Below are 24,658 nucleotides of genomic sequence, written 5' to 3' on the forward strand. Positions count from 1 at the left end.
AAAAGGTTCAGCGCACTGTCTAGTGGGTCTAGATGACCCAACTCCCAATGTTAAAGTGCCTAGGATAGCACAAGGGTTAAAAGATTGGGGGGAAAAAAAAACATGACTGAGTCACGTGATTTTGTGACATCCCTGCTGACCTGCCCCACTCTGAATACAGTGACATTCTTCTGTTAAAACTACTTTCCAAACCGTTGTTTCAGCACCAAATGTAGCTTCAACTAAAGTTTGATATCTGCTGATTTTCTTCACTATTCAGGTAAAATGATTAAAATGCATCAAGATTTTTAATTTTTTTTTGCACTGCAAAAAATAAGTCGCAAGATTGGTTTATTAAAGTGATTTATTACAACATAGGACAGTTGGTTCTTTGAAGGGGTGTCTACAAAGCCCCGCCCACTTTAGGACAGCACATGCTCCAGGACGCCCTGACGAATCAGATGCTCACATTTCCAGCGCGGCAGGAAGTGCTGTAGAGAAACACGAAGTCAGAACATTTAAGGGATTCTAATTTTACTCAAATCCAGGGGGACTTCTTCCTGTCTCACCTGGCTGTTCTTCTTCAGCAGGATAATCGTCCCGTCATCAATTTCAAACTCGCCATGGTCCTTAATGCACCTCACCTGCAAGTATAGGTGTCAGGATGATGTCAACACTATGAGGCGGGGCTTTGGGTTAGAGGTCTCACCTGAATATACAGACTCTTTGGGGGCTTCATGTCCTGTGTTATGTCGAGACCCTCCCCTCCCCCGATGGAGCGCATGAAGGAGGCCAGAGACTTCTTATACTGACTGAACCACTCCACCTGTCACACATGGAGACAGCTGTTACAGCTGCCAACAGGTGAAACCTGCAGGAAGTGATGTCACACTGACCTCCTCTGCACACATGTGAAAGCGGACGTTTGCCGGCAACACGCTGCCGTACTCCCAGCGGAGTGCTCTGATCCTCAGCAGCCGGTCATAACTAGACAACAGACAAACATCAACAACACCAGTCATGTGATCTAACCTGTTCTGACTGTGGGCGGGGTTACAGGTAGGCGGTGACACAGCGCTGGTTTCGGAGCAGGCAGCTGTGTCGGAGCTTGATGGAGGGGATGAAATCGGAGCGCCCCGCCTTCGCCTCGTTCCTGAAAACAGACAATCCATTGATGTTTCTGGGTTCTGACCCGATTAGACAGATCAGCTTTAGTCTGATTTTTCATGTATCCACAGACCAATATAATTGTGTCATTGATTATTACATAATTACACGGATATTGTTTGCTCTGTCCTCCACAGACATACACTGCAAAAACAAGCCCTCTAAGTAAAAAATTCTTAAAATTAGAATTTTTTTGTCTTGCTTTTTCATGAAACAAGGTATTTTTACTTTCTTAAGATTACGTTTTTGCTGTTTGCACACTTACCACTGGTTTTAGACCCAAAGATCAGAGGTCAGTGAATTTGGATCATCAATGTTAAAGCCTTCCTTTTGACATTTGAGGCAATTAGATTTTTCTTTAGTTTGTAAGTAAAAAATGTTTGTTCTGTTTCTGGATCAGAACGGAGAACAAGCACACAAAACCATCAAAACCTTGTGTGTGGGGACTCACACGTCAGCCTGGTTCTGGTCATACAGAGACTCCATCTCCTGTAGAACCTGCCGGAGTCCATCCTCCTAAAAAATACACGGAGCCACAGTTTAAAGTTCTGCAACATAGAACCCTAAAGACAGTTTTTGAGAACAATGACATGAGGCTGCACTACTTTTCATCCCTTCCTGCATATAGGTTTTTAAAACTCTTTGGTGTAAACGCCACTTGCGAAAAATATCTGTGAAGCATGGAGGTGGAAGCATCATGCTTTAGGGCTGCTTTTCTGCAAAGAGGACAGGATGACTGACAGGTATCAAGGAAAGAATGAATGGGGCATTGAATGGTAAGATTTGGGGCAAAAGTGAGGGCACTGGGGATGAAAGATGGCTGGATCTACCAGCAGGAAACTGATCCCAAACACATCCCCATGGCAACGAAGGGGTGGCTACATAAAAAGCAAGGTTCTGAAGTGGTTTAGTCAGTCTCTGGACCTCAATTCAATAAAGAGAATCTGTGGAGGGACTTCATCCTAGATCCTAAGATCTACATGGAGGAGTGACCCAAATAACAGCCGCAGTGCAAATCTGGTAGAGATCTACAGATAACCTTTGACGCCGGTGATTGACAACCGGGTTGCATTACAAAGTTTTGACGTCAATTATAGTTTTGACCAAATATTTATTTTTTACACCTTTATAAAAAACATTATTTTGCATTTGATGCAGCCTCTAGTTCCATTTATAAGGAGTTTTTCATCTCAATGGGAATTTCCAAGTTAATAAAACAAACAAATCATTTACCAAACATACATTTTCCTTTTTTTGAAAAAAAAAATTAAGTGAAGAAGTTTGTGATCAATAGAGTCAAATCAGAAATGTAAAGCAGCTGTCTGACTGGAAGAAACAGCCTCAGAGTAAACTCGAGCAAAAAGCCTCATGGGGTGGTTGTGGTGCTGAGGCAGAGCGTCCTCTGACCGCAAAGTCTCAGGTTCGGTTCCCACTTTGCCGGCCCAGGTGTCCGAAGCTTGGACAAGACACTAAACTCCACTTTGCTCCTGATGTACTCTGCCAGTGGGACTAATGAATATAAAACGTTTTGGTATAAAAATCGCTATTTAGAAAAATACGCCATTTGTATGTAGCTTGCTTGTTTAGTTTACAGGAAGTGTGTTGTGTGTATCAAGGGCTTAGATCTGATACGAGCCCAGCTTTCAACAGAGTCCCGCCGCGGCTCGAGCCGCCTCACTCACGTTAAAGGCGGGCAGCTGTCCATCGCTCAGCCGCTGCAGCTCCCGGACCAATTCGACGGCTTTCTCACAGAACATCATCAAACCGAATCGCCACACACGAACCCGAGCCCTTACCGGCGCTGAACAGTGGCTTTCGCGGGAAAAGTTATGTTTTGGTCACGTGGCTACGTGACATGAAATGATGGAGGCCGGCTTGGGACAAAATCCAAAGTGGTAGAATTGGGAAGGCGCTGTTTGCGAGACGGTCCGGCGACCTCCACGCTTTCCTCCGACGTAACAACGTGAGTTTTTTTTATTATTATTATTTTTGTGTAAATGAATGTTAAATCGTTTCCAGTTGGACTTCCGGTCTGCTGACTGACAGGCGATAGACCAAACCCATCGAGCTCATCGCCTCGCGGGTTGTTTTCTCTGATCTCTTGCCGATTCAAACTAATGCTGTGTTCAATTACTTCCAGAGAGAAGTGCGGCCTTTCATCAGTTCATGGGGGTATTCCAGGAAACATGTTTAAACTACCCTGGCTGTATCCCTGAACTCTGGCTGAAATCCGCCTGAACTTGCTTACTCTGGGTATGTCGGTTCCAAAAGACCGGATATGAATTGGCGTAATTACGCTCGACTTGGTAACCCTGGGTTAATGCGCATGCACGGCGAGTACATAAAGACATTCTCAATGGATCGCCGAATTCAGGAGTCACCATGGAAACGCGTGGAGAAAAAAAGAGAAAGGGAGTCTGAGATTTTAATGACGGCATATGAAGATTATACGCCCATAAAAATATCAATACGGCTGCATCAGCAAAAGAACGAGTTTCTGCTAAATAACGGACAAGGTAAACGCATCAGTTTCTCATTTCTATTGTCATTATGCCGCACATCTGAGGGTGTCGCTATAGCCATTGTACAGAGGGTATAAAAGGAAGTTGATGTGTGGTTGCCATGGTACTAGCTTCCTGTGAGAAAGCCGGTTAGCTCAGAGAGCAGCGTTAGTTGGCTCGAGCCGAGAGTGTGGATCACGGCAGAGGTAGATCGTGTTTTTTCGGGGGTTTACAGACTGGGCGTGAGGTTTTGGAATACTGTGCCCTGCTGTCCCGTTTTAGTTTTTTTTTTTTTTGGTTTTGTGTTTTGTTTATCCGCTCCTCACGGAGCTCACCCGGCATGATTGACTAATCAAGTGAAGTGCAGGAGAGGACTACTTCTTTTATTTTGTTGTCATATCTTTGTTAAAGTCACTTCCTCTCATTTATACTGGACATTGTTTTATAAGTGCCGTATCTGACCGAGTGGGCTGTGCATCAGAGTGTTCTGGCATGTTTGAATTTTTTTATTATTGTTTTTTTTTTTTTTTTTACATCGATTGTGATTTTCTTTTATGCACGTTTGCTATGGTGTCATCGGTATGGTATCGTACTGCAAAGAATGATCCTGTGTTAATAAAACTCTGACTTGCTTCACAGCGGTTATCAGTTTTTACTCGGTGCAACATTTATATAACTTATCCAACTTAAATTAATTCTTTCAATTGGTAACAAGTAATTGAGTTAAATTTATTCAACCTAATTTCTTACGTCTACCCAACTCAAAATATTTTTTTACAAATCATATTTATATAACTAAGTCATTTTACTCCAATTCAATTAAATGTTTTTCCATCTTTATTGTCTTTCTTGAACTCTCATGTCTAAGTTTAAACCTGCAGATATTCTCATTTTAGAACAATGAAATGATTGAAGCAAAATTGAATTGTATCATGACACGATATTTTTTACAATTTCTCTGACTTTGACATTACATCACCGGGGCTTCTAAATAAACTCCTCTTCCTCCCTCTCACTAATAGTGCAGAAAGAATTGCACTTAACAGGACAAATAACTCGACAAAACACAGTAAAAAAGCTACAACTAAACACATTTGGTCAAAAACCCACACTCAAACCCAAATCCATGATATCCCACAATTACTTGCGCTGCCGATCTAACAGCAGCACCAAAATTACACCTACTTAATTGAATTAATTTAAATGAAGGTAAAATAGCTGTAACTGTGTAAGTTTTAAGCTGACTTAACTGAAAAAAGATTTATCTTAACTGAAGCAAATTAAGTTGGAGCATTGTAAAAAAAAAAAAAAAGTTTATCTTTCCAACATAAGTGGTCTTATCACCCTCTCACAGTGGATAAAGTATTATCTGAGCTTCTTCATCCACTAAATCGTCTTCAAATGGACACGTCATGCTCCTTCACCTCTCTGAAAACAAACTAACCTTCAACTAAACCTGCTCCAGACCAGGTTATGTTCAGAGCATGAGTTGCTATGGCAACTTGACATACCCTGAAACATACCTCCGTTTTTGGAACCCAAAGCTGAGGTTATCCACTTCCTTAGCCTCGAACTTACCGTGGGAGCTAGCATAACCTGCTTTTTGGAATACCCCCCAGGCGTGTCGATACGAGTCTGTTAACAAGTTTTACATAGAACAGTAAAAACTAACTCCATCTTATTTCCTAATGGCGGGTTCTTTGGTTTTAAAAACAGAAATGTATTGTAATCTGTTCAAGCATGTTCTCCTGACCTTTACCCCCTATATCTTTAGCTCAGAGGAGAATGAGGCATTTGAGCCCAGTAGACGAGAGAATGTATAGGAGTTAACAGTGGCAGGGAGAGGGCCACTCCAATGTTGACCAATCCTCATCTTTCTGTAACATTAACTCCTAATTAAGGTACATGGGCAGTTTGACTCCATGTTTCATTTTGAAGAAAAAATTGTTTTTGTTGTTTTTAACTTGTTCTTGTAGCGTTTTTCTGATGATGGTGAGCATGCATGAAGAAAATTAAACTTAAAATTGCATTTCTGAGTATTTCTTTATTTAATTCGTTGTGAATGAAGAGTAGATGAAAAAATGACATTTTAAATAGTTTATTATTAAGTGTGACTTAGAAGATATTTCGGTAAGCCACAAACTTTTTGATGCATCCACTTGTAGACAAATAGATCCATTAAAGTCTTCGTTTTCCTTGTCTGACCTGACATCTGGATGAAAACTCTACGACTGGATAGCTCCAATGTTGCAATGCTCACTGTTTTCGTTGCACCAGGGGGGTATTCCAGAACGCAAGTTTAAACTACCCTGACTTTAACCCTGAACTTTGGCTGAAATCCGCCTGAACTTGCTTACTCTGGGTATGTCGGTTCCAAAACACCGGATATGAGTTGGCGTAATTACGCTTGACTTGGTAACCCTGGGTTAATGCACGTGCACAGCAAGTAAATAAAGACATTCTCAATGGATCGCTGATTTACGGAATCACCATGGAAACACGTGGAGAAAAAAAGAGAGGGCTATACTATAGTGAGACGGAGTCTGAGATTTTAATGATGGCGTATGAAGATTATGTGACCATCAAAAAAGTAACACTGGTGCATCAGCAAAAGAAAGAGTTTCTGCTTGGTAGGGCTGCACGATATGAGGAAAACTGGCGATATGCAATATTGGTAATTAATATTGCGATAACGATATAAATTGTGGTATATAAACAAATAGCAAAACAACCAAAAACATCATTTCCATTTCACTGCAACAGTTTAAAAATTATACTCCAACTGACCCTTGTCGACGTAGGAGGCAAACATCAAACATAAAAGGGCTCATCTGATTGGTCAACAATGTAAATGGGTCCTTCTGATTGGTCAAATGCATAAAGGGATTTATTTCATTTGTTCAATATTTCAAGCTGCCATGGGTTTGTTTTAGCACATTTAAGGTAATCATTTATTGCGATTGCGGTATATTGTGCAGGCCTACTGATTGGAGAAAAATAACGGACAAAGTAAACGCACAAGATCTATAAAACTTCATCCATACGTGGTCTTATCACCCTCTCACGGTAGAAAAACTATTATCTGAGTTTCTTCTTCCACTAAATCATCTTCAAATGGACACGCCATGCTGCTTCACCTCTCTGAAAACAAACTAACCTTCAACTAAACCTGTTCCAGACCAGGTTATGTTCAGAGCATGAGTTGCTATGGCAACTTGACATACCCTGAAACATACCTCCGTTTTTGGAACCCAAAGCTGAGGTTATCCACTTCCTTAGCCTCGAACTTACCGTGGGAGCTAGCATAACCTGCTTTTTGGAATACCTCCCAATGTTAGATTGGGGTTGTAAGGGGCTGTAAGCTAGTAAGAAGGTGTAAACAGATGGATGGTAAATGGGGGCAGACTCACAACAGTACCGCCCACAATTTAAGGGCGAATTTTTAATAAACTGCTGCCACTCTGCAGAAACTATGTCCTAGAAAACCACACAGGTTTTTTTTATTCGGGCTAAAAATCATACTAATCATAATTAATTTAACAAAAGATGACTGGAGTGAGACGTTAAATCTTGCACCCAGAGATGATTTAAGATTCTGAGGACTTGAACTGTTTTGTTCTGTAACAACAGGTGTTATCTGAGGAACACCTGTCATGACCTGAAAAGGGACTCATGAGAGCATTCCCAAGATCTTCCTGATTGAACTTATTCCTTAAAGACTTTTGATGTGATTAGGACAAAATCTCAGTTTCTGTACAATTTTAAAAGAAGTCGTTTTCACAAATTTTGCTTTTCTCTCGCTTCAGATATCCTGATCTGCAGATGATCAATAAAAATAACTTTTTACAGTTATTATCTTCAGAGGACATTCTTTCTGCTGCTTTAAACTCTGACCCAGTTAGAAACAGTTTGAACAGTCTCCGACCTTCAGATCCGTCCTAATTCTGTCATTTGAAGAACAGAAACTGCTGAAGATGCTGTCTGCTGCCCATAAAGCTGACACAGTTTACTGTTCACATGCAAACTAAAACCTGACTGCAGCTAACAATTTTATACGGTAGTTTGAAGATCACTCCTTCAGTCCACTACAAGGAAATTTTGTGGCTATGTTTTTTATTTGGTGCAAACATCAGGGGGGTATTCCAGAAAGCAGGTTATGGGAGTTACCCCGGTAAGTTTGAGGCTAAGGAAGCGGATAACCCAAGCTTTGGGTCCAAAAACAGAGATATGTTTCAGGGTATGCTTAGTTCCCCTGGCAACTCATGCTCTGAACATAACCTGGTCTGGAGCAGGTTTAGTTGAAGGTTAGTTTGTTTTCAGAGAGGTGAAGCAGCATGGCGTGTCCATTTGAAGATGATTTAGTGCAGGGGTGTCAAACTCGTTTTCACAGAGGGCCACATCAGCATAGGGGTTGTCCTCAAAGGGCCAAATATAACTTATACATGTAACTAAATGTAATGAAAAATAAATGTAACTACTCCTTAATGTTAAATAACTCATTTATTATAACTTTTTAAAGTGAAAATTACAGTTGCATAGAAAACATATGTGTGTTTGTTACTCTAGCATAAATCCTTTTAAATTTTGTCCGCTCATTAAAACCCACAATCAAACTGTCCAAGTGAATAAAGAAAAATGACATAAAACTGAGCTAGAAAGAACATGTATTACACGTGTAACATTTTACAAAAAAAGGCTGCACACAGCCTGCAAGACCTGCAAACATTGAATAATGAAAACTGCAGCTACACATAAATAATATGTAATCAACTAAAAAGAAAATTGTATTTTAAGAAATTAAAAACTTTTATGCTCGCGGGGCACTTAAAGTGACATGGCAGGCCACATTTGACCCCCGGGCCTTGAGTTTGACATGTGATTTAGTGGATGAAGAAGCTCAGATAAAACTTTTTCCACCATTAGAGGGTGATATGGTGACATATGGATGTTGGAAAGATAAACTTTTTTACATGGATCTAACTTAATTATTTGCTTCAGTTAAGATAAATCTTTATTTTGTGTTCAGTAAACTTAAATATAACACATACTTATCAGACAGTTATTTTACTTTAATTCACATTGATTCAATTAAGTAGGTGCAACTTTGGTGATGCTGTTAGATCGGCAGTGCAAGGAATTGTGGGATACCATTCCCTTTGCCTGTCTGGAGAGATTGGGGTTTAAGTGTGTTTTTTTGACCAAATGTGTTTAGTTTTTTTTACTGTGTTTTGCCTAGTTATTTTGTCCAGCTCGTGCTGGTTTGCGGCGCCTTCCGTCCGTGAAACCAGGGTTCAAATCCGGGCTGCTCCCTATTCCCTTCTCTGCTTCTGTGCCGGTCCCAAGCCCGGATAAATTGAGAGGGTTGCGTCAGGAAGGGCATCCGGCGTAAAACATTGCCAAGTTAACCATGTGACTCATCCTCGAAAGAGAGGTTGTTTCGCTGTGGCGACCCCTGATGGGAAAAGCCGGAACAGAAAGAAGATTTTGTTCTGTTTTGTTTAATTCTTTCTGCAGCATGAGTGAGGGAGAGGATGATGAGTTTATTTAGAGTTTATTTTGCATAACTAAATGCATGTTACATGTTGTAAATCCACTGCATGATTTATTTTAATGGTATAAAAATTAAAATATCTGCAGCCTCTAACTTAGACATATGAGAGTTCAAGAGGTACAATAAATTAAGATGGAAAAACATTTAATTGAATTGGAGTAAAATGACATTTAGTTAGATAAATATGTAAATTTCAGTTGTATAAACAACTATTGAGTTGGATAGACAGGAAATTAAGTTGAATAAATTTTAATACGAAGTCGGCGCACTCTAAACCGGTTTGTTTTGACACTCGTTGCTCCGACTTTCCTCGGCGGCAGTGGACGCAGCTCGCTGTGATCACGTGCGAAATCTCTTGCGCGCTGATTGGCCGCAGAGGATCCGGTTTTGGATCAGCCGCTCTCTGCGGGTCTCGGTGCCGCAACACAGAGGGACTCGGCTGCCATCCTCTGCGGCTGTCGAGCTTGTCACCGGTCAGGTTCGCGGCCTCCCTCCGCCGACACGTCTGCGCGGACGCTTCGCGCGCGCCTTCCCATCTCTCACGAGCCTTTCTGAACTTCCGCAGGGATGCGGAAGCGCAGGAGCCCGCTGTGCGCGGAGCAGGACAGCGACGAGGCGCTGAAGCGGCGTTCTGCGGACAGCAGCCGGCAGGACCCGCAGGAGGAGGGTAGCATGAAGAAACCGTTTAGGAGGTAAGACCGGACCGGGCCACACGTTTCAGAGCACTAGAGGATGGACGTAGGTCACGTGATGATGGAGAAAGAGTTTGTTGGGGAACATCAGAAGAAATAAAACCTGAAATAACATCTGTTTTGCTAAACCACCACAAGACAAAAAAGGACCGAAACCTTTTTTTTGTCTTGAAACAAGGTTCTTTTCACTTTAAGATGACTTTTTTGCAGTTTGCACACAGAAACTTTGACTTAAAGTTGCTGTGATTAAGTTGGTACTGTGGTCTTCTGGTCTGACTGGTTTCAGACAGACCCGGATCTGGTTGGACCTGATCAGCAGGTCAGGTCTAAATTCAAAATGAGATGCTGATAAGCCGTTGAGTTTTTTACTCAGGGGTTCTGGTTCAAAATCAGAACCCACATCCTTGCTTTGTTGTTAGTTCAGTGTCCTGAACCAACAACAAACAGGTTTGTGGCTGAGAACATGATGAAGGTGGGGAAGACCCAATTCCTAGGTCTGAGTCTGGAGGTCAAAAGTCAGCTCTGATCCAATTAATGTTTGGTTTTAGCAGAAAAATCAGAATAGTGTCAGCCAACAATTCCGGTCAGAACCAGTCCAGATCATGTGATCAGATAATCTACAACTGGCAGGCTCTTCTTCTCTTCATCCTCCTCTTCTTCACCCTGATCCGTGTTCACCGTTTGGCTCAAGCGCTTCAGTCCATTCTGGGTCATTCAAAACCAGATAATGGAGGCTTCTGATACCAAACACCACAGCAAGGTCAGACGTGTGTTTGAGCATGCACAGATGACCCGATTTGATGAGGTACTGAGCAGAACAGCTGAGCCTGTTTGCAGCACCACAGGAAGTGACATCAGTGCTGAGAGCATCGCTGGTTCAACTGCAGTCACTTATTTAGAAACTGATACTAAAAGGAGAAATTTTGAGTCAGCATCTTGGAGCAGGCCATGGGACGCTGCAGTTTGTCAGCTGATAGAAACGCACAGAACCTGCTTGGCTGGAGCAGAAACACCGTTAGCTCTGTGCAGAGGAGCTCAACCACGCTGCAGGGGTGTTCCTCTGAAAGTGAGCTCTGATCACCTACAGGGGGAAAAAAACCTTCATCTGAAGAACAAACTGCTCCTTTAGAGGTCAGGTGGTCTTCTTGTTGATCGATTCCTTCTCTCGTCTGCATTCTCTGACTCACTTAAAGACCTCCTTCCAAAAGAACATTGATTAGTCGATTGATTCATTAGTTTGTTTCAAGCATTTTGGCAACAAAAAAAAAATACAAAAATACACAGACAAAGAAACAAACACGTCAAATCTATTTAAGATATGAATTCAGATATTGATTATAAATTAAATAAATCAAAGACCTATTTGCCGTTGTGCATACACCTCCAACCCATTATATATGATGATTGTTATAGAAAGCTTAGTTCATTGCTTGAAACAGGAAAGAAGTGGACGTTTAGAAATGCACTTCTATATTATTTTACTTAACTCTTTTACATAGTTTCCATATTGATGGTTTATTGATATTTTTTTTCCCAAGCAATTTCAGCAGTAAAAACAGAGGGAAAAGACAATAAAAATTCATTCGTTGGTTTGAATAAATAGGGAGGATGAATCAGCACCAGTTTCATAGCAGTTCTGACATTAATCTTCAGGTTCAGCTCCTTTAAACTCCTTTTCTTCCAGATCTTTCATATTTTTCTCGCTGTTCTTTTATGCTGTTTGAATATAGTTTTTAGATCTAATGGAAAGTTCAAAGTTCAACCTTTCACCTACAAAGTTCTTCCAGTTGTGAATAATTCAGCAGATATCAGGCTATTTCACTTGATCTTTGTTTTTAAATTAATTGTTTTTCAGTCGTTTAGGTAAATGATGCAGAGGCATCCCCTTTCTCTCTGATCTGGGAGCAGCAGACTCCCTCTGCTCTCCATGAATCATTCAGCTGCTGGATCATGTGACCGTAAGCGATGGAGGATGTCAGGTTTCAGCTCAGGTTCCTGGGATCTCCTCACAGGGGTTCTCTTCTCTCAGACTGAATCCCATTAGAGTCGGAAGGCTTCCGGTCTAATGGTCAATTTGCAGCTCAGAGTGTCTTGATCTCACATCTCCTTGTGACCTGGTGTCTCCTCAGGCTCGGGCTGGTGGGTAAAATAAAGAGGATCTTCTTGGTGCTGATGATCATCTATGTGTCGATACCTTGCATTGTCAAGATCTTTCCTTCCATTCAGGCCAAACTTGTCTTCCTTAACTTTGGTGAGTTCTTCTAACTCTCCATCATGGAGAACATATCTGTAATAGGCACTCTGAGGATGTTAAGACTTTTTATCTCCAGAAAGAAACATCACAAATACATAGTTCTAATTTTATTGAATATCTAAAATCCTCCTGGAAGATGCAGAACAACCAAAATCTGGCTTATTGTCTTTCGTCACCTGACTCAGTCAGCTGCGGGAGGAGTTAAATCTCCAGTTTTGAGCTGTTTCTGACACATATTCTAGGTTTAGATGAGGATTTAGAAGTCAGTTGAAGACCAGACTGTTTTCTATAGAAACATTGTTATGAAGTTACAATGTGACTCGTTTATTTACCATCAATCAATGAGGAGCAGTCAGGTGACCTGTCTGTGGCTCCTCCCCTCAGTCAGGGTGCCGTTCTTCATAGACCTGAAGCGTCCGCAGGACCATGGCTTAAACCACACCCACAACTTCTACCTGGAGCCTGAGAGCGGCCTCAAAGCCGGAGTCTGGTAAAGTTCACACACATGCACGAACACATTCACATAAATGCACACCTGGAAACCCCTGGGTGCAGTAGGCCCCCCTTCCTTAAGCGGGGGCTATCAGGCGGCTCTGTTCAGATGTTTGCTGATGATGATTTATTACTTTGGCTTTGCATTCATGAAAAAAACCTGACCGCGCTCAGATGTCACGTGTAATCCTGCTAGTTTCCACCTGGAGCAGGGACACACAATCAGTCTGATCCCTGACACACACCCCTCTACGCACACACCACCACCACCTGCGACCAGCTGATCCTCTTAGTTTCAGAACACAGACGGATTCTCCAAAATCCCCTAAGTACCTGCTTCAGTTATTTTCAGTAAAACACAGCATCAGGACAAAAGGGGGCAGAGTTATGGGACAGTTATGAAGTTATGAAGAATTTATCAAACTAACAGTCAAGCTGGTGATTAGTGGTGATGATGATGATGAAGATGATGTGTTCCAGGCACACGGTTCCCGCTCAAATGTGGAGAGAAGCTCAGGGTAAAGACGGCAACTGGTACCTCTCCACGTTCAGCTCCTCCAACCCCGTCATTCTCTATCTCCATGGTAACGCAGGGACCAGAGGAGGAGACCACAGAGTGCAGCTATACAAGGTCATTTTCCAGTTGGTTGAGAGGAAGCAGCTGACAGGGTTTACCTGTTGCATGTGATTCATTCTTGCCCGTCTTCTTTCAGGTCCTCAGCTCGTTAGGCTACCACGTGGTCACGTTTGACTACAGAGGTGAGGAACTGTCGTCTCTCAGAAGAGAAGCTGAAGAGGAGCGGCTAACTAACCCGTGCACACGTCTGAATGCATGTGTGTGTGTGCGTGCAGGTTGGGGGGATTCGGAAGGTTCGCCGTCAGAAGGCGGGATGACATCAGACGCACTCTTTGTCTATGATTGGCTGAAGCAGCAAATTGGAAAAACGAAGCCGCTTTACATCTGGGGCCACTCTCTGGGAACAGGGTAACACACCTGCGCACACACGTGCACAAACGTCTGCGTGTGTTGTATCAGGATCAAATCTGTTTCCTCTTTCAGAGTCGCCACAAACTTGGTGAGACGGCTGTGTGACAGAGGTGAGACATGCACACCCACACACACACATATACACAGAGCCAATGAAAATAAATAAATATGAAAACAAAGAATCCCAAAAATAAGATTAGGACATAAAAATAAAATGTATCAAAATAAATCGTTCATAGTTTTGTTTCTCTTGATGCTTTATGAAAGTCTGATGTGCACCAGCATGACAAGAATGAAAACTGATTTCTGCTTTCAAACCAAATTTTCTGTTTACAACCAAGACTGAAGGTTAAACTTAAACTCCTGGGATGCATTCCAGTTACAAACCAGCTGGTCGTGCTCTGCAATAGCTCACATTTACTGTGTTTCCCAGCAATCTGCAGCTCAACATCAGCCTGCAGGGGAGAGTTCAGACTGATGATTCTAGGTTAGGATGAACCTCTCACTGCTGGCATGCATTGGCAGCATAATCTATGGGTTATACGCAAAAAGCTGTGTAGAAGATCCAAAGATGCATTCTGAAAAGCTGTTAGATGTAACTTGCATAGCACTTTGGCTGCATTTACACTGCAGGTCTTAATGCTCATATCCGATTTTCTGACTATATCCGATTTTTTTGACGACCCGCTTACATCATCTTTTAAAAGTGACCCGTATCCGATTTTTGCATTTACACTACAATGCTGCAACTATCAAACGTAGACGTTCTGAGGACTACGTAGCTGCATTTCTGCATTCCGCGGACCTCCTTTGGACTTTTGTGTGACTGCGGTTGTCATGGAGGCAACGCAGCGACGGAAGGAGGCGTTGCCTTGGGCGCTCCTGAGGGGATGCACGGGGGAGTAAAAAGGGGGGCTGCTCGGCCGGCTTATGTGCTCTCTCTGAGTTTTGAATGAGGAAGTGTTTGCAGACGTGCTGAAATAACAGTTTGATCCAAGTGTTGAACCTTTCCTGCGCGATGACTTCTCTTTTTCCGACCGTGGTCAGAAGCGCACGGTAGATTTTCTCAAGGGCCGAAGGCGGATTCTGCACAGAATGGGTTAAGAAAGACTCCAAATCAATCTTTTGAGGGAGACACCTTCTTTTTATTACGGTTCTCCGACACTCTCCCGCTCCGCGCTCACACCCCCTCTCCTCTCCTTACACACACACACAAACACACAGCACGCGCGGTCGCCATCATACACACCCACACTCCGCAACACAACGGCTTCTAGCCTGTTCTACCGGTCATATCCGATCTGAGCCACATGAGAGGAAAAAATCGGAATTGGGTCACTTGAACCATGCAGTGTAAATGTGGCCTTATTTACCTTCTTCGAAGGCCCAAAGCACTTTAGTGACGGCCCCATGCACAGACTGATGGCAGCTCTGGTGCCAAACACTGGCGCCAACCTTCCAATCAGAGGTCGACCACCCTACCGCTGCACCACGGCTGCCCTGACAAAGAAAAAAAAATCTAAAGCAACAAAATGCTACAGTCTACCTCATTTGAAAAAAAAAAGGTCATTATACAGTGGATGTAGCTGTCTGTAGGTTCCCATTGTTAGAAACAGGCACTTGTGTTGTGATTTTCAGGAATCCTACAGGCCAACAATAGCTGGGTTGGCTCCAGCAACCCCCTGACTCTGAAAGGGATTTAGTGGCTTCTGAAGATGGATGGATGGGTTGATCTGTTGAATAGTTGTAGGATTGCAAAGTTTACAAGATGTGTTTACTGACTGGAATTTGTATTTTTACGAATGTTCAGTCAGAAATGTCTTCTGTGTGTTCAGGAAATCCACCAGATGCTCTAATCTTAGAGTCTCCCTTCACAAACATCAGAGAGGAGGCCAAGTGCCACCCGTTCTCCATGGTAACACATGCATTCACGCGTGCATCTTTCCTTGGTTTCTGAGAAAACGTAGAGCGTTGTTGCAGCCTCACACCGGTGTTTGTGTTTCAGGTGTACAGGTATCTCCCGGGCTTTGATTGGTTCTTCCTGGATGCCATCACTGCCAACAACATCCGCTTTGCCAGCGATGAGAAGTAAATTTTCACTTCCTGTCTGCAGATCATGTGGTCAGCAATCTGGTTTGCTGAACTTGTCAGAGCACGATGTTTCGTTTTGATAAGATTTCAATAGGAACATGTGAGCAGCACCTCTATGGCCACGCCCACTCTGATATAAATTGCAGTGAAATGAGTAACAAACAGATCTAGAAAGAACATGAGTGTTTGAGGTTTCTGGTACTTCACCTTCACGTCTTCAGTTTTACATCATGACAGGTCTCTGATCTCATATTTTATCTCCAGTATTGTTGGAAAACAAGTCCCTGTATGCTGCAGCAGCATTTTTTGACCAGGTCATGACCTGCAGTTAATAGACTGTTTGTTTGTGCAGCGTAAACCACATTTCCTGTCCAATGCTGATACTCCACGCGGAGGACGACACTGTGGTTCCTTTCTATCTTGGAAAAAAGGTACAGAGTTGCTCAGTTCAAAGGTCCAAACTGCAGGAAGTCACACCTGTTCAAAGTGAAATTCTATTTTCCCACTTCACTGCTTTGTGTCAGAATGTAAGGGAAATCTCATGATTCAAACACTTCTGAAAGTTTCTTTTTCTTCTTTTTAAGAACATTTTTGTTTACACTTCTTGTCTGCTTTGACTCTGATATCTGATCAGAAACTGGGGGGAAAAATCTATGATGTTTTAGATGTTATGGCAGAAGAGCAAATGTGAGAAACTTGGATTTCTTCAAAACGTTGATGCTTTCATGTTTTAGAAAATGTTTTAAGGGAGAAACTCTTTGGCACTAAAGTAAATCTTTGACTCAGATTTTATTTTTTTCTTAAAGCTTTTTTGTAGCCAGAAAACAGAATTTTTGAAGCAGAACCTCAAAAATGGTGGGATCTTGTGGATGTTTAGAACTTTCCTCAGCAGTCTGCTCTTCTGACCTTTGACCTCTGTCCTTCAGCTCTACAGCATGGCGTCGCGCTCGCAAAGCCTCACCGGTCACAAGGTCCAGTTTGTGCCATTCCCGGCATCATTGGGGTACAAACACAAGTTTATCTACAGGAGCCCGGAGCTGCCAAGCATCCTCAGGTAGCGCCGGCGCCACTCACTCCAACCAGGGCAAGACCCTGAATGGCCTCACTGACATGCTGGTTTTGTTTCAGTGACTTCCTGGGCGTGGCTCACCCACTCGCACCATGACCCCCCCTTCTAACACGACGATTCTTTTTAATGAACTGAACATGCTCATCACCCCCCCAGCTTCAGGGCACACAGGGTTACCATGCCGGCTGTTTCTATGGCCAACCAGACCGTTCCTTCAAGGAGGATTCCCCCCACCCCCATGCTCCGCTCCATGGGATTGCACTCTGCAGGTTTTAGTTTGCTGCCTGTACCGACTTGAATTATAAATTAAATCTGTTTTATTTAACTTTGGTTCTGTTCCGGTCATTCCTAAAAACATGGGGCCAGAGTGTTGCCGGGTCGGCAAACTTTATTATGGGTTTCAGTTTCTCAACAGATTGTCCTGGAATTTTTTTTTAGTAAAAGTAAAAAAAAAAAGTTTGGATCACTGAGAAACCAAAGCAGCAGGTTATAAAAGGCAAACATGTTGCTTTTTAGTCAGCTCCATAGTAAACTCCTCCTTGGTTTGATTAAAAAATGTCACAGATAAAGTATATCGACTAGATAACCAGAGAAATGCAGATCACGCCAGCCTTTGCCCTCAGGAACAATGATATTTATTTCCTTTAGGATAAAACAGCAGCAGATGTAGGGGACTTAGAGATAAACTGAGCATTTATTTCTAGAGAATAAATAACCATTTTAGTCACTGCGATGTTTGCGACTGAAGTCAAGTTGAAGCTTCAACTTTTCCGAACCAAACCTCCTCAGTCCAGCTGCTTTCAAGAAACCGATGAAACAGGAGAAGAGTGAAGCCCCAGACGTTTCCAGCAGAATGGGAGCAGTTTTCACCAGATTCTCTTTTCTCCTGAATGCAGGCTGTTCAGCAGAACCCCTTTGCTGTAACTGGCAAACTTAAAAAAGGGTGAAGTAATGTTTCCACGTATGACAGACGGAACAATTGTGATCTTCAGCTTTGGGACTTCATTAACGGCTCATTGGGGGACGGTAATTTTATGTTAGATGGTTCAACGCCCCAGATCTCGCGGGCGTACTGGGAGATAGTTCTGTCGCTGGAGAACTTCCCTGCAGCTGCGATGTTCCGAATCACTACTTTGGTCCATTCTCTGGGGTTCTGCAAGGGAAGCAAACATCATCAGAACAGAAACCTTGGAAATGCAACGTTCAGCCTTACTGACAGTTATATTTTAGGACTAGTCATTTATGAAATGTGCAAGTGCACACAAGGCACGTATCGGTGTTCTGCACAGACTTCTGGGGTGTTGATTACCTCGTACAGCTCGCTGACTTGTTCTTGACGTTTTACGTAAGCTTCGTAATCTGCAAAAACCTTAAACCTGCAGAAGAAACGGCAAAACTAACTGTCAAAGTTAAAGCGATTGTGTATCTGCTGATTTACTGTTTTTGTTTAGCCAACAGTTTCCACCCATCAGTATCTACTTGGTTAAAGTGTTTACATGGTGCCATATTTTGCTTCTAGGGTCAGGCTGGTTTTTACCTGTCGTGCTTCATCAACATCTCAGTGACCTCTCTGAAAAGTTCTGGTTCTGAGGGACTGAAGTAACCCCTCTGGATCTGGTCCACAGCCAGTTTCAGTTCAGGCAGAGAATCATAGTACTCCTTAGCATTATAGCTGCAGAAAAGATGGGGTTATTGAGACTAATTAAATGCAAATTCTTTTTAGTACAAAACACAACCAAATCCAGTTTTAGGTGTGGGGTTAAGGCACCACACAAATGATCTCACCCTTTCCGGTCCAGTTCATCCACTTCCGCCACCTTCAAGCCAAAGATGAAGAGATTTTCTTCACCCGCTTCTTCAGCCATCTCCACAGTGGCACCGTCCATAGTGCCGATGGTCAGAGCGCCGTTCAGCATGAACTTCATGTTTCCTGTTCCAGACGCTTCTGTTCCTGCAGTTGAGATCTGCTCAGACAGGTCCGCTGCCGGGATCACTACGGCGAGAAGCAGCAGGGCGACAGTTTGAGCTGTTAACAGGAAATAGTCCCCTTCATCCACACTTAAAATTCTTTACTTTATTTTTTCTACTAAAGCCTGTCCAAAAATAAACAGACAAATGAAATTGAGTATATGTTTATATCTATAAATGTGTAATAAAAACAGAAGACATTTAGCATCACTGCAAAAAAGTCAAGACAAAGATTTGTGTTGTTCTTTTTTCCTGGAACACAAACTTTTACACCTGAAATGAATGAGAAAAAACTTCCATGCAATTTCATGCTTTAATAAAAAAGCTTTTCTATATTGTTTATAGAAATCTATGGAATGTCTAATAGTATACTATGCAAAGGCTCCAAGTGGAATTTTTTGGGACTGGGATGTCCACATAGGATTAACAGAACATTACTTTCTTTTCTTGCTCAAGTTTGCAGCGTCACCAAGAAGAGCCCAAAGGAAAAAGAAGATGACAATGATCTTTAGCCTTCCAGCATATTTATCACCCACCCTGATGAAAATGGTGTTTTTAACATGTTTTTGTGGCATTTTTCTGATGGAGGACATGGACAGAAAATTTAACTAAAATTGCATTTCTGAGTATTTCTTGATTTAAATTGATGTGAATCAAGAGGAGATGAAAAAACTCCCATTTGTAAAAGAGCATATTTGTGACGTGAAAAATACGCTGGGCGGGCCAAAAGCTCCCTGCTCTGTTCTGCTCTGCAGCAGGGAGGGGAAGGGGGGCGGGGTTGCTCCGTGCCTACAGTCCCATCCACAAATCAGAGGCACATTTCTAATTAACTACTGTCACTGCAGAAAGGATGTCCTCAAAATGAGACCGTTTTTTGGGGGGGGCTAAAACAGTATCATTGTGATAAAAAGACCACTGGAGACGCTTTTACAATAGATCAAAACATGATTATGGTTTGTCTTTGGTTAAGACAGATTTCTGGAGCAAATGTTTTACAACAATCCACAACACGTTAATGTGATGACATAACTTTAGCAGCGTTTCATGGATAATATGTTTTTTAAAATAATAAAGATAAGGCACATTTACAGTTTGTGATGTCTATTGCTGATAACTAGCTAAGTTGCTGCACAGCAATAAAAAAGCATTTGATCATCACCTTGCTCTGCCAAAGACACTCTGTAGTTCTCCAAGAAGATCACTTTCAGCTTGTCTCCCACTGCCGGGTCATTATTGACCACCTCACCCACTGAGGTGATCAGCTTAATGATCATCTTGGCCATGTGGTACCCAGGTGCTGCCTACAGGGGGGAGATGAAGAGCCTTAGTGATTGACAGATAGATGTGCATGTGGAAGAACAGATCGGTGCTTTCCACCTTTCCTCCAATCATAACAGTCCGGGGAACAAACGCTCTCTCTGGCCGCAGTTTGATTCCTGCGAACGAAAGCGTCGAATTGAAGCAGCTGCTCCACTAGGTGGCACCAAAGAGGAACATTTTAGAGCAGAGGTCTGTGCAGCATCTTGAGAGTCTTACTGTTGTAGAGCGTGATGGCGTGCAGACAGTTGAGCAGCTGCCTCTTGTACTCATGGATCCTCTTTACCTGGACATCAAAGATGGACTCTGGGTTCACCTTCACCTGACAGTGCTTCTGCAGGAATGCAGCAAACTTCAGCTTGTTTTCCTATGGAGACAAACGGGCTCTTGTGAGTGGACGGACAGACAGCTCAACAGGTGAGACACTGCAGGCCCCCCCTCTACCTGTTTGACTTTGGCCACATCCCTGATGAAGGCTTCATCGTCCACAAACTGTAGGATGTTCTTCAGCTGATATAGGTCTGTCAGGAAGTCTTCTCCTATCCTCTGCAGGACAAAACAAACCATGAAGCTCCTAAACATCATGAAGGTCTCTGCAGGTTTTCATCTGCTCCGTCTGTGGCGCTTGCATGCCTCAGCGATGATGTCAGCCAGGCCGGGATTACACAGCAATAGCCAGCGGCGAGGAGTTATGCCGTTGGTTTTATTCTGGAACTTGTCTGGATCCACCTGGTAAAAGTCTTTAAACCTGCAGAAACACCAGGGGACAAAAACAAAACTCAGTTCTGAACTATTGGATTGGCACAGCACACCGCCGGCGCGGCAGACGCACACTGTATTCTTGACGATGTCTGAGTGGATCTGCGCCACTCCGTTGACGGCGTGGGATCCGACTACGCACAGATGAGCCATGTTGATCCTTTTCGGGTCCCCCTCCTCAATGAGAGACATCCGCCGCAGACGGTCTACGTCGCCTGGAAACAGCGCGGCTGTCCTCTGAGGAACGACAAACATCTCTTCATTCAGAGACATCGGGAGTTAAAATCACTTTAAAATGTCTAATCTCCAAAACAGAACTTGACCCGGATATGCTTCATGGGTCATCAATAGCTAGACTTTGATGAGGAGCAGCAGAATCTCACATCCAGGTGCCTCTGGTTGATTTCATAGATGATCTGCAGATGTCGGGGCAGCAGCTGCTCGAACATGTAAACAGGCCAACGCTCAAGCGCCTCTGGCAGCACCGTGTGGTTGGTGTACGCGCAGGTACGACAGGTGATGTCCCACGCCTGAAAACATAGTAACACACAGTCAGAAATGTTGGGAAACCATCAGTAGTCTGCAGGGTCTCTGAAGACCCCACCTTGTCCCAGTCCAGCTTCTCCAGGTCCACCAGGACCCGCATCAACTCAGGGATCGCCAGAGCTGGGTGGGTGTCGTTCAGCTGGATAGCCACCTAGAAGACAGGAAAGAACAAGAAGGACGTGAGGCCAGAGAGTACAACTGCAGATGTAGTGCCCCCCTACTGATTCCCCCTTTTGAAACCAGCCAATCAGCAGCTGCCAGCTCTGGAGGCCCAACCCAAAGAGCTCAGACTATATCAAGGTTCAAAACCTTTTTCCAGTTTAAATTGTTGCACCAAAGCTTTCGTCTTCCTCGGTTTCTCACCTTGTCAGGAAATGTTTCGAAGGACGTGCGGACCGGCTCTCTGGAGCCAAACTTCGAAGACTTGAACCTGCGGATGATGTCCTGCAGCGTGGCGGCCACCACAAAATACTCCTGCTTCAGGCGAAGCTCTTTCCCCTCAAAAAACTGCACACAGACACACACAAGTCACACACATCCAGCAGCTGTGCGCATTTCTCTGCTCTGACATCACGTTTGTTGTGCAATCACTCACGTTGTCGTTAGGATACAGAACCCTGGAGATGTTCTCAGCCAGGTTCCGGTCCAGAACGGCTTGAATGTAATCTCCAACGTTAACTAGAGAAAGCGGAGGTCAATCTACAGGCCGGCCAACGTCTGCGTGCATGCACACAACTCTAATCAGACTCACAGTTCTGCAGGTTAAAGTCGTCAGGCGCTTTAGCCGACCAGAGCCTCATGGTGTTGACCGTGTTGTTATGGTAACCAGGGACTGGAGTGTCGTAGGGCATCGCTAGTACCACCTGGACACAACAGCTGGAATTTTATTTTCTTTTGCTTATTCCCATGAAAAAACATATAATTCTGAAGAACCATCTATTATCTCAGGGCTGCTTTCTCAAGATCCGGTGTGTCTGCATGATTTCCTGCCATTCTTGCTCTGCTCACCTGGATCAGGTGCGTTCCCCTGCCTCACCCCATACCTGCGTGTCAGTCCACTGCATCCCGCTCTCCGTCGCCTGCACTCGACCATAGAAGTGAACCGGCAGCATGTACTCGGGCCTCGCCTTCTCCCAGGGGTTTCCATATCGCAGCCAATCATCTGCCTCTTCTACCTAAAGGGCGGACCACTGTAGCAGCTCAACAGCACAACAACACATCAATCATGTGGGCCGGCCTACCTGCCATCCATTGCAGATTTTCTGATTGAAGATCCCAAACTCGTAGCGAATCCCGTATCCGTACGCAGCCAAACCGAGAGTCGCCATGGAGTCCAGGAAACAAGCTGCAGCATGCAGAAAGAGGCGGAGCCAATACAAAATGTGACATAAACTTGAATTAAAATTCTGTAAAAGAATTTACTTTTACTGAACTGAACAGCTTTGCTTATAGATTTAGTTTTCCTTAGCTTTGAGCAGGTTTCTGATCTGGTTCTTAGCAGGTAAAGACTCACCTGCCAGGCGGCCAAGTCCACCATTTCCCAGACCAGCATCCTCTTCAATCTCTTCCAACTCTTCAAGGTCCAAACCCAGCTGCGCCCACACACACGCGCAGGGGACGGTTGTTATAAAAACAGAGGAGCCCAAGAATGGATCCAAAAGACAAAGATCAACAGAGATGAATAACAAGTGCACACACATATATACATATGCAAATACAGGTGCACAGGCGAGTTGGTACCTGGTAAATGGCTTCATCGCAGGCGTTCTGCAGGCCCAGATTGATCATAGTGTTCTGCAGAGCTCGCCCCATGTAAAACTCCAGGGACAAGTAGTAGACCCTCTGTAGACAACAGCAGACCGTCAACCTGCATTTTTCTTCTGCTCCTGATTCACAGCTATTTGAATAAAGAACTACTCATAAATGAAATTTTAAATGGAATCTGTATCTATGTCCTCCATCCTCTCATAAATGCGAAACACACCAAAAACATGATTTTCCTGGAGTAGGTCTCTAAGGAAAAATGCTTCATTCTAAGTTAGGACCTCCTCTAGAACAGCATCAGTTGCCATGGCAACAGCAGAGAAGCTACTGCACACCGGCTGCTGTTTCAGCAGATCCATCAATCCTGATCCTGAACTTGATTTATTGTCAGACCGACAGAACTACTGGGGTTGAAAAACAAAACAACGTTTGACAATAGCGAACTTCTGATTTTTTTTTTTTTTTTTGTAGTTAACATTTTTTCTTCATCATGTGTGTAATCTCGATGTAAACGCCCATATGACTTGGACCTTCAGCGTTCAAGCTCACGAAAACTTCCGGGACCAGCCGAATGTACCTTCGGGTCCTTTTCGTAGTAGTTCTGCTGGGTTCGTATCCATCGGCCCACCACGTGGTCCCGGACCGTGTGGGCCAGGGCAAAGTAGTAGTCGCGGGGCGTGGCCACATTCCGGTCCTTCACGAGCGTGAAGTGCAGGTGTCGATTAAAAGTCCGTTTGATCTCCGTCACGTCCGCGAGCCCCGCGATCCCGCGCACGCTGATCTGCTTCCGCCTCTCGTGGTCTGTCACCGGCGCCGCCATATTGGCACTTCCAATTGGAGGGGGTAAGACACGAAGGAGGCTGCAGTAGAGCGCACCCGACAGGTGAAGCGAGGGGACCCCGGCGCCCCGCCCTCCGCATAACTTGGAGAAAAGAATGCGTGGCCTACACGGAACGAGAGGTTCAAATTTTCACGGAGGGATCGACCAATAAAAAGTTTCACAAAGAACTGGAATGATAAACAGGAGGTCTCACTTTGATTTTTTTTTTGGTCGTGCACAAAGGGGAATAGAAAGAACTGTCTCGGTCTGGCACCTGCGACAGACTGGCCAGCTTTCCAGGATGTCCCCTGCCTTCGCCCACAAGTACCGTGCCCCCGAACGGGACAAAACGGGTTTAGAAGATGAATGAATGAATGCCTCGGTCTGTCTTCAAACTCAAACAGTGTCTTAGTGCCACCCAGTGGTCTTATAAAAATAAAAATTGCACTCTCCCCCATGGTTTTGAACAACAAAAACTACAATATTTTGTTTTATGGCGGATGGCACACAGCGTTGAGGTGCATTACCACCTATTGCTTCTCCTGCTCAGGCTGCTCCATCTTCTGCTCCTGAACCCACAGGTATGTGTGACTTGCTCTACAACTCTGAGTTGAAACAGATGAGCCATTTCCAGAATAAGTTGTTCTATTTAGCATTTTTCAATCACTTACCTCATCAACTGCTACACTAATGTGATATT

At 43.7% G+C, this 24,658-nt stretch overlaps 3 protein-coding genes across 9 annotated transcripts; 1 reads left to right on the forward strand and 2 right to left on the reverse strand.

The window, feature by feature from the left end:
- Nucleotides 1-325: 325 nt before the first annotated feature.
- On the reverse strand, nt 326-3,440 carry gins1 (GINS complex subunit 1 (Psf1 homolog)). Of its 3 annotated transcripts, none has more exons than XM_078931465.1 (7): nt 3,395-3,440; nt 1,598-1,662; nt 1,037-1,132; nt 876-966; nt 689-805; nt 549-623; nt 326-470 (listed from the first exon to the last, which is right to left on the reverse strand). In XM_078931465.1, exons 2-7 carry the CDS (start codon nt 1,630-1,632, stop codon nt 402-404), a joined length of 483 nt encoding a protein of 160 aa, XP_078787591.1. In that variant the 5' UTR covers nt 1,633-1,662; nt 3,395-3,440; the 3' UTR covers nt 326-401. The 3 variants fall into 3 exon arrangements, with proteins under 3 accessions (XP_078787591.1, XP_020565024.1, XP_004077053.1); XM_020709365.3 differs by lacking the exon at nt 3,395-3,440 and adding an exon at nt 2,943-3,036; XM_004077005.5 differs by lacking the exon at nt 3,395-3,440 and adding an exon at nt 2,829-3,034.
- On the forward strand, nt 2,969-17,109 carry abhd12 (abhydrolase domain containing 12, lysophospholipase). Of its 4 annotated transcripts, none has more exons than XM_078931462.1 (13): nt 2,969-3,109; nt 9,764-9,890; nt 12,020-12,141; nt 12,529-12,634; nt 13,117-13,267; nt 13,350-13,395; nt 13,489-13,621; nt 13,697-13,734; nt 15,460-15,539; nt 15,630-15,712; nt 16,068-16,146; nt 16,642-16,769; nt 16,844-17,109. In XM_078931462.1, exons 2-13 carry the CDS (start codon nt 9,766-9,768, stop codon nt 16,878-16,880), a joined length of 1,128 nt encoding a protein of 375 aa, XP_078787588.1. In that variant the 5' UTR covers nt 2,969-3,109; nt 9,764-9,765; the 3' UTR covers nt 16,881-17,109. The 4 variants fall into 4 exon arrangements, with proteins under 4 accessions (XP_078787588.1, XP_078787587.1, XP_078787589.1 ...); XM_078931461.1 differs by lacking the exon at nt 2,969-3,109 and adding an exon at nt 3,488-3,662; XM_078931463.1 differs by lacking the exon at nt 2,969-3,109 and adding an exon at nt 3,779-3,853.
- A 287-nt stretch (nt 17,110-17,396) lies between these two features.
- Nucleotides 17,397-24,308, reverse strand: pygb (phosphorylase, glycogen; brain). Of its 2 annotated transcripts, none has more exons than XM_011484217.4 (20): nt 23,716-24,308; nt 23,115-23,216; nt 22,888-22,966; nt 22,616-22,719; nt 22,418-22,549; nt 22,126-22,237; nt 21,970-22,052; nt 21,738-21,881; nt 21,433-21,525; nt 21,212-21,358; nt 20,971-21,065; nt 20,703-20,817; nt 20,514-20,615; nt 20,289-20,436; nt 20,130-20,188; nt 19,912-20,053; nt 18,570-18,777; nt 18,322-18,456; nt 18,094-18,160; nt 17,397-17,937 (listed from the first exon to the last, which is right to left on the reverse strand). In XM_011484217.4, exons 1-20 carry the CDS (start codon nt 23,956-23,958, stop codon nt 17,773-17,775), a joined length of 2,475 nt encoding a protein of 824 aa, XP_011482519.1. In that variant the 5' UTR covers nt 23,959-24,308; the 3' UTR covers nt 17,397-17,772. The 2 variants fall into 2 exon arrangements, with proteins under 2 accessions (XP_011482519.1, XP_004077055.1); XM_004077007.5 differs by having other exon boundaries at nt 20,902-21,065.
- Between the last annotated feature and the right edge of the window lie 350 nt (nt 24,309-24,658).

This window comes from Oryzias latipes, chromosome 15 (genome assembly GCF_053564925.1).
Source record: "Oryzias latipes strain Hd-rR chromosome 15, Olatipes_Hd-rR_3.1".
NCBI lineage: Eukaryota > Metazoa > Chordata > Actinopteri > Beloniformes > Adrianichthyidae > Oryzias > Oryzias latipes.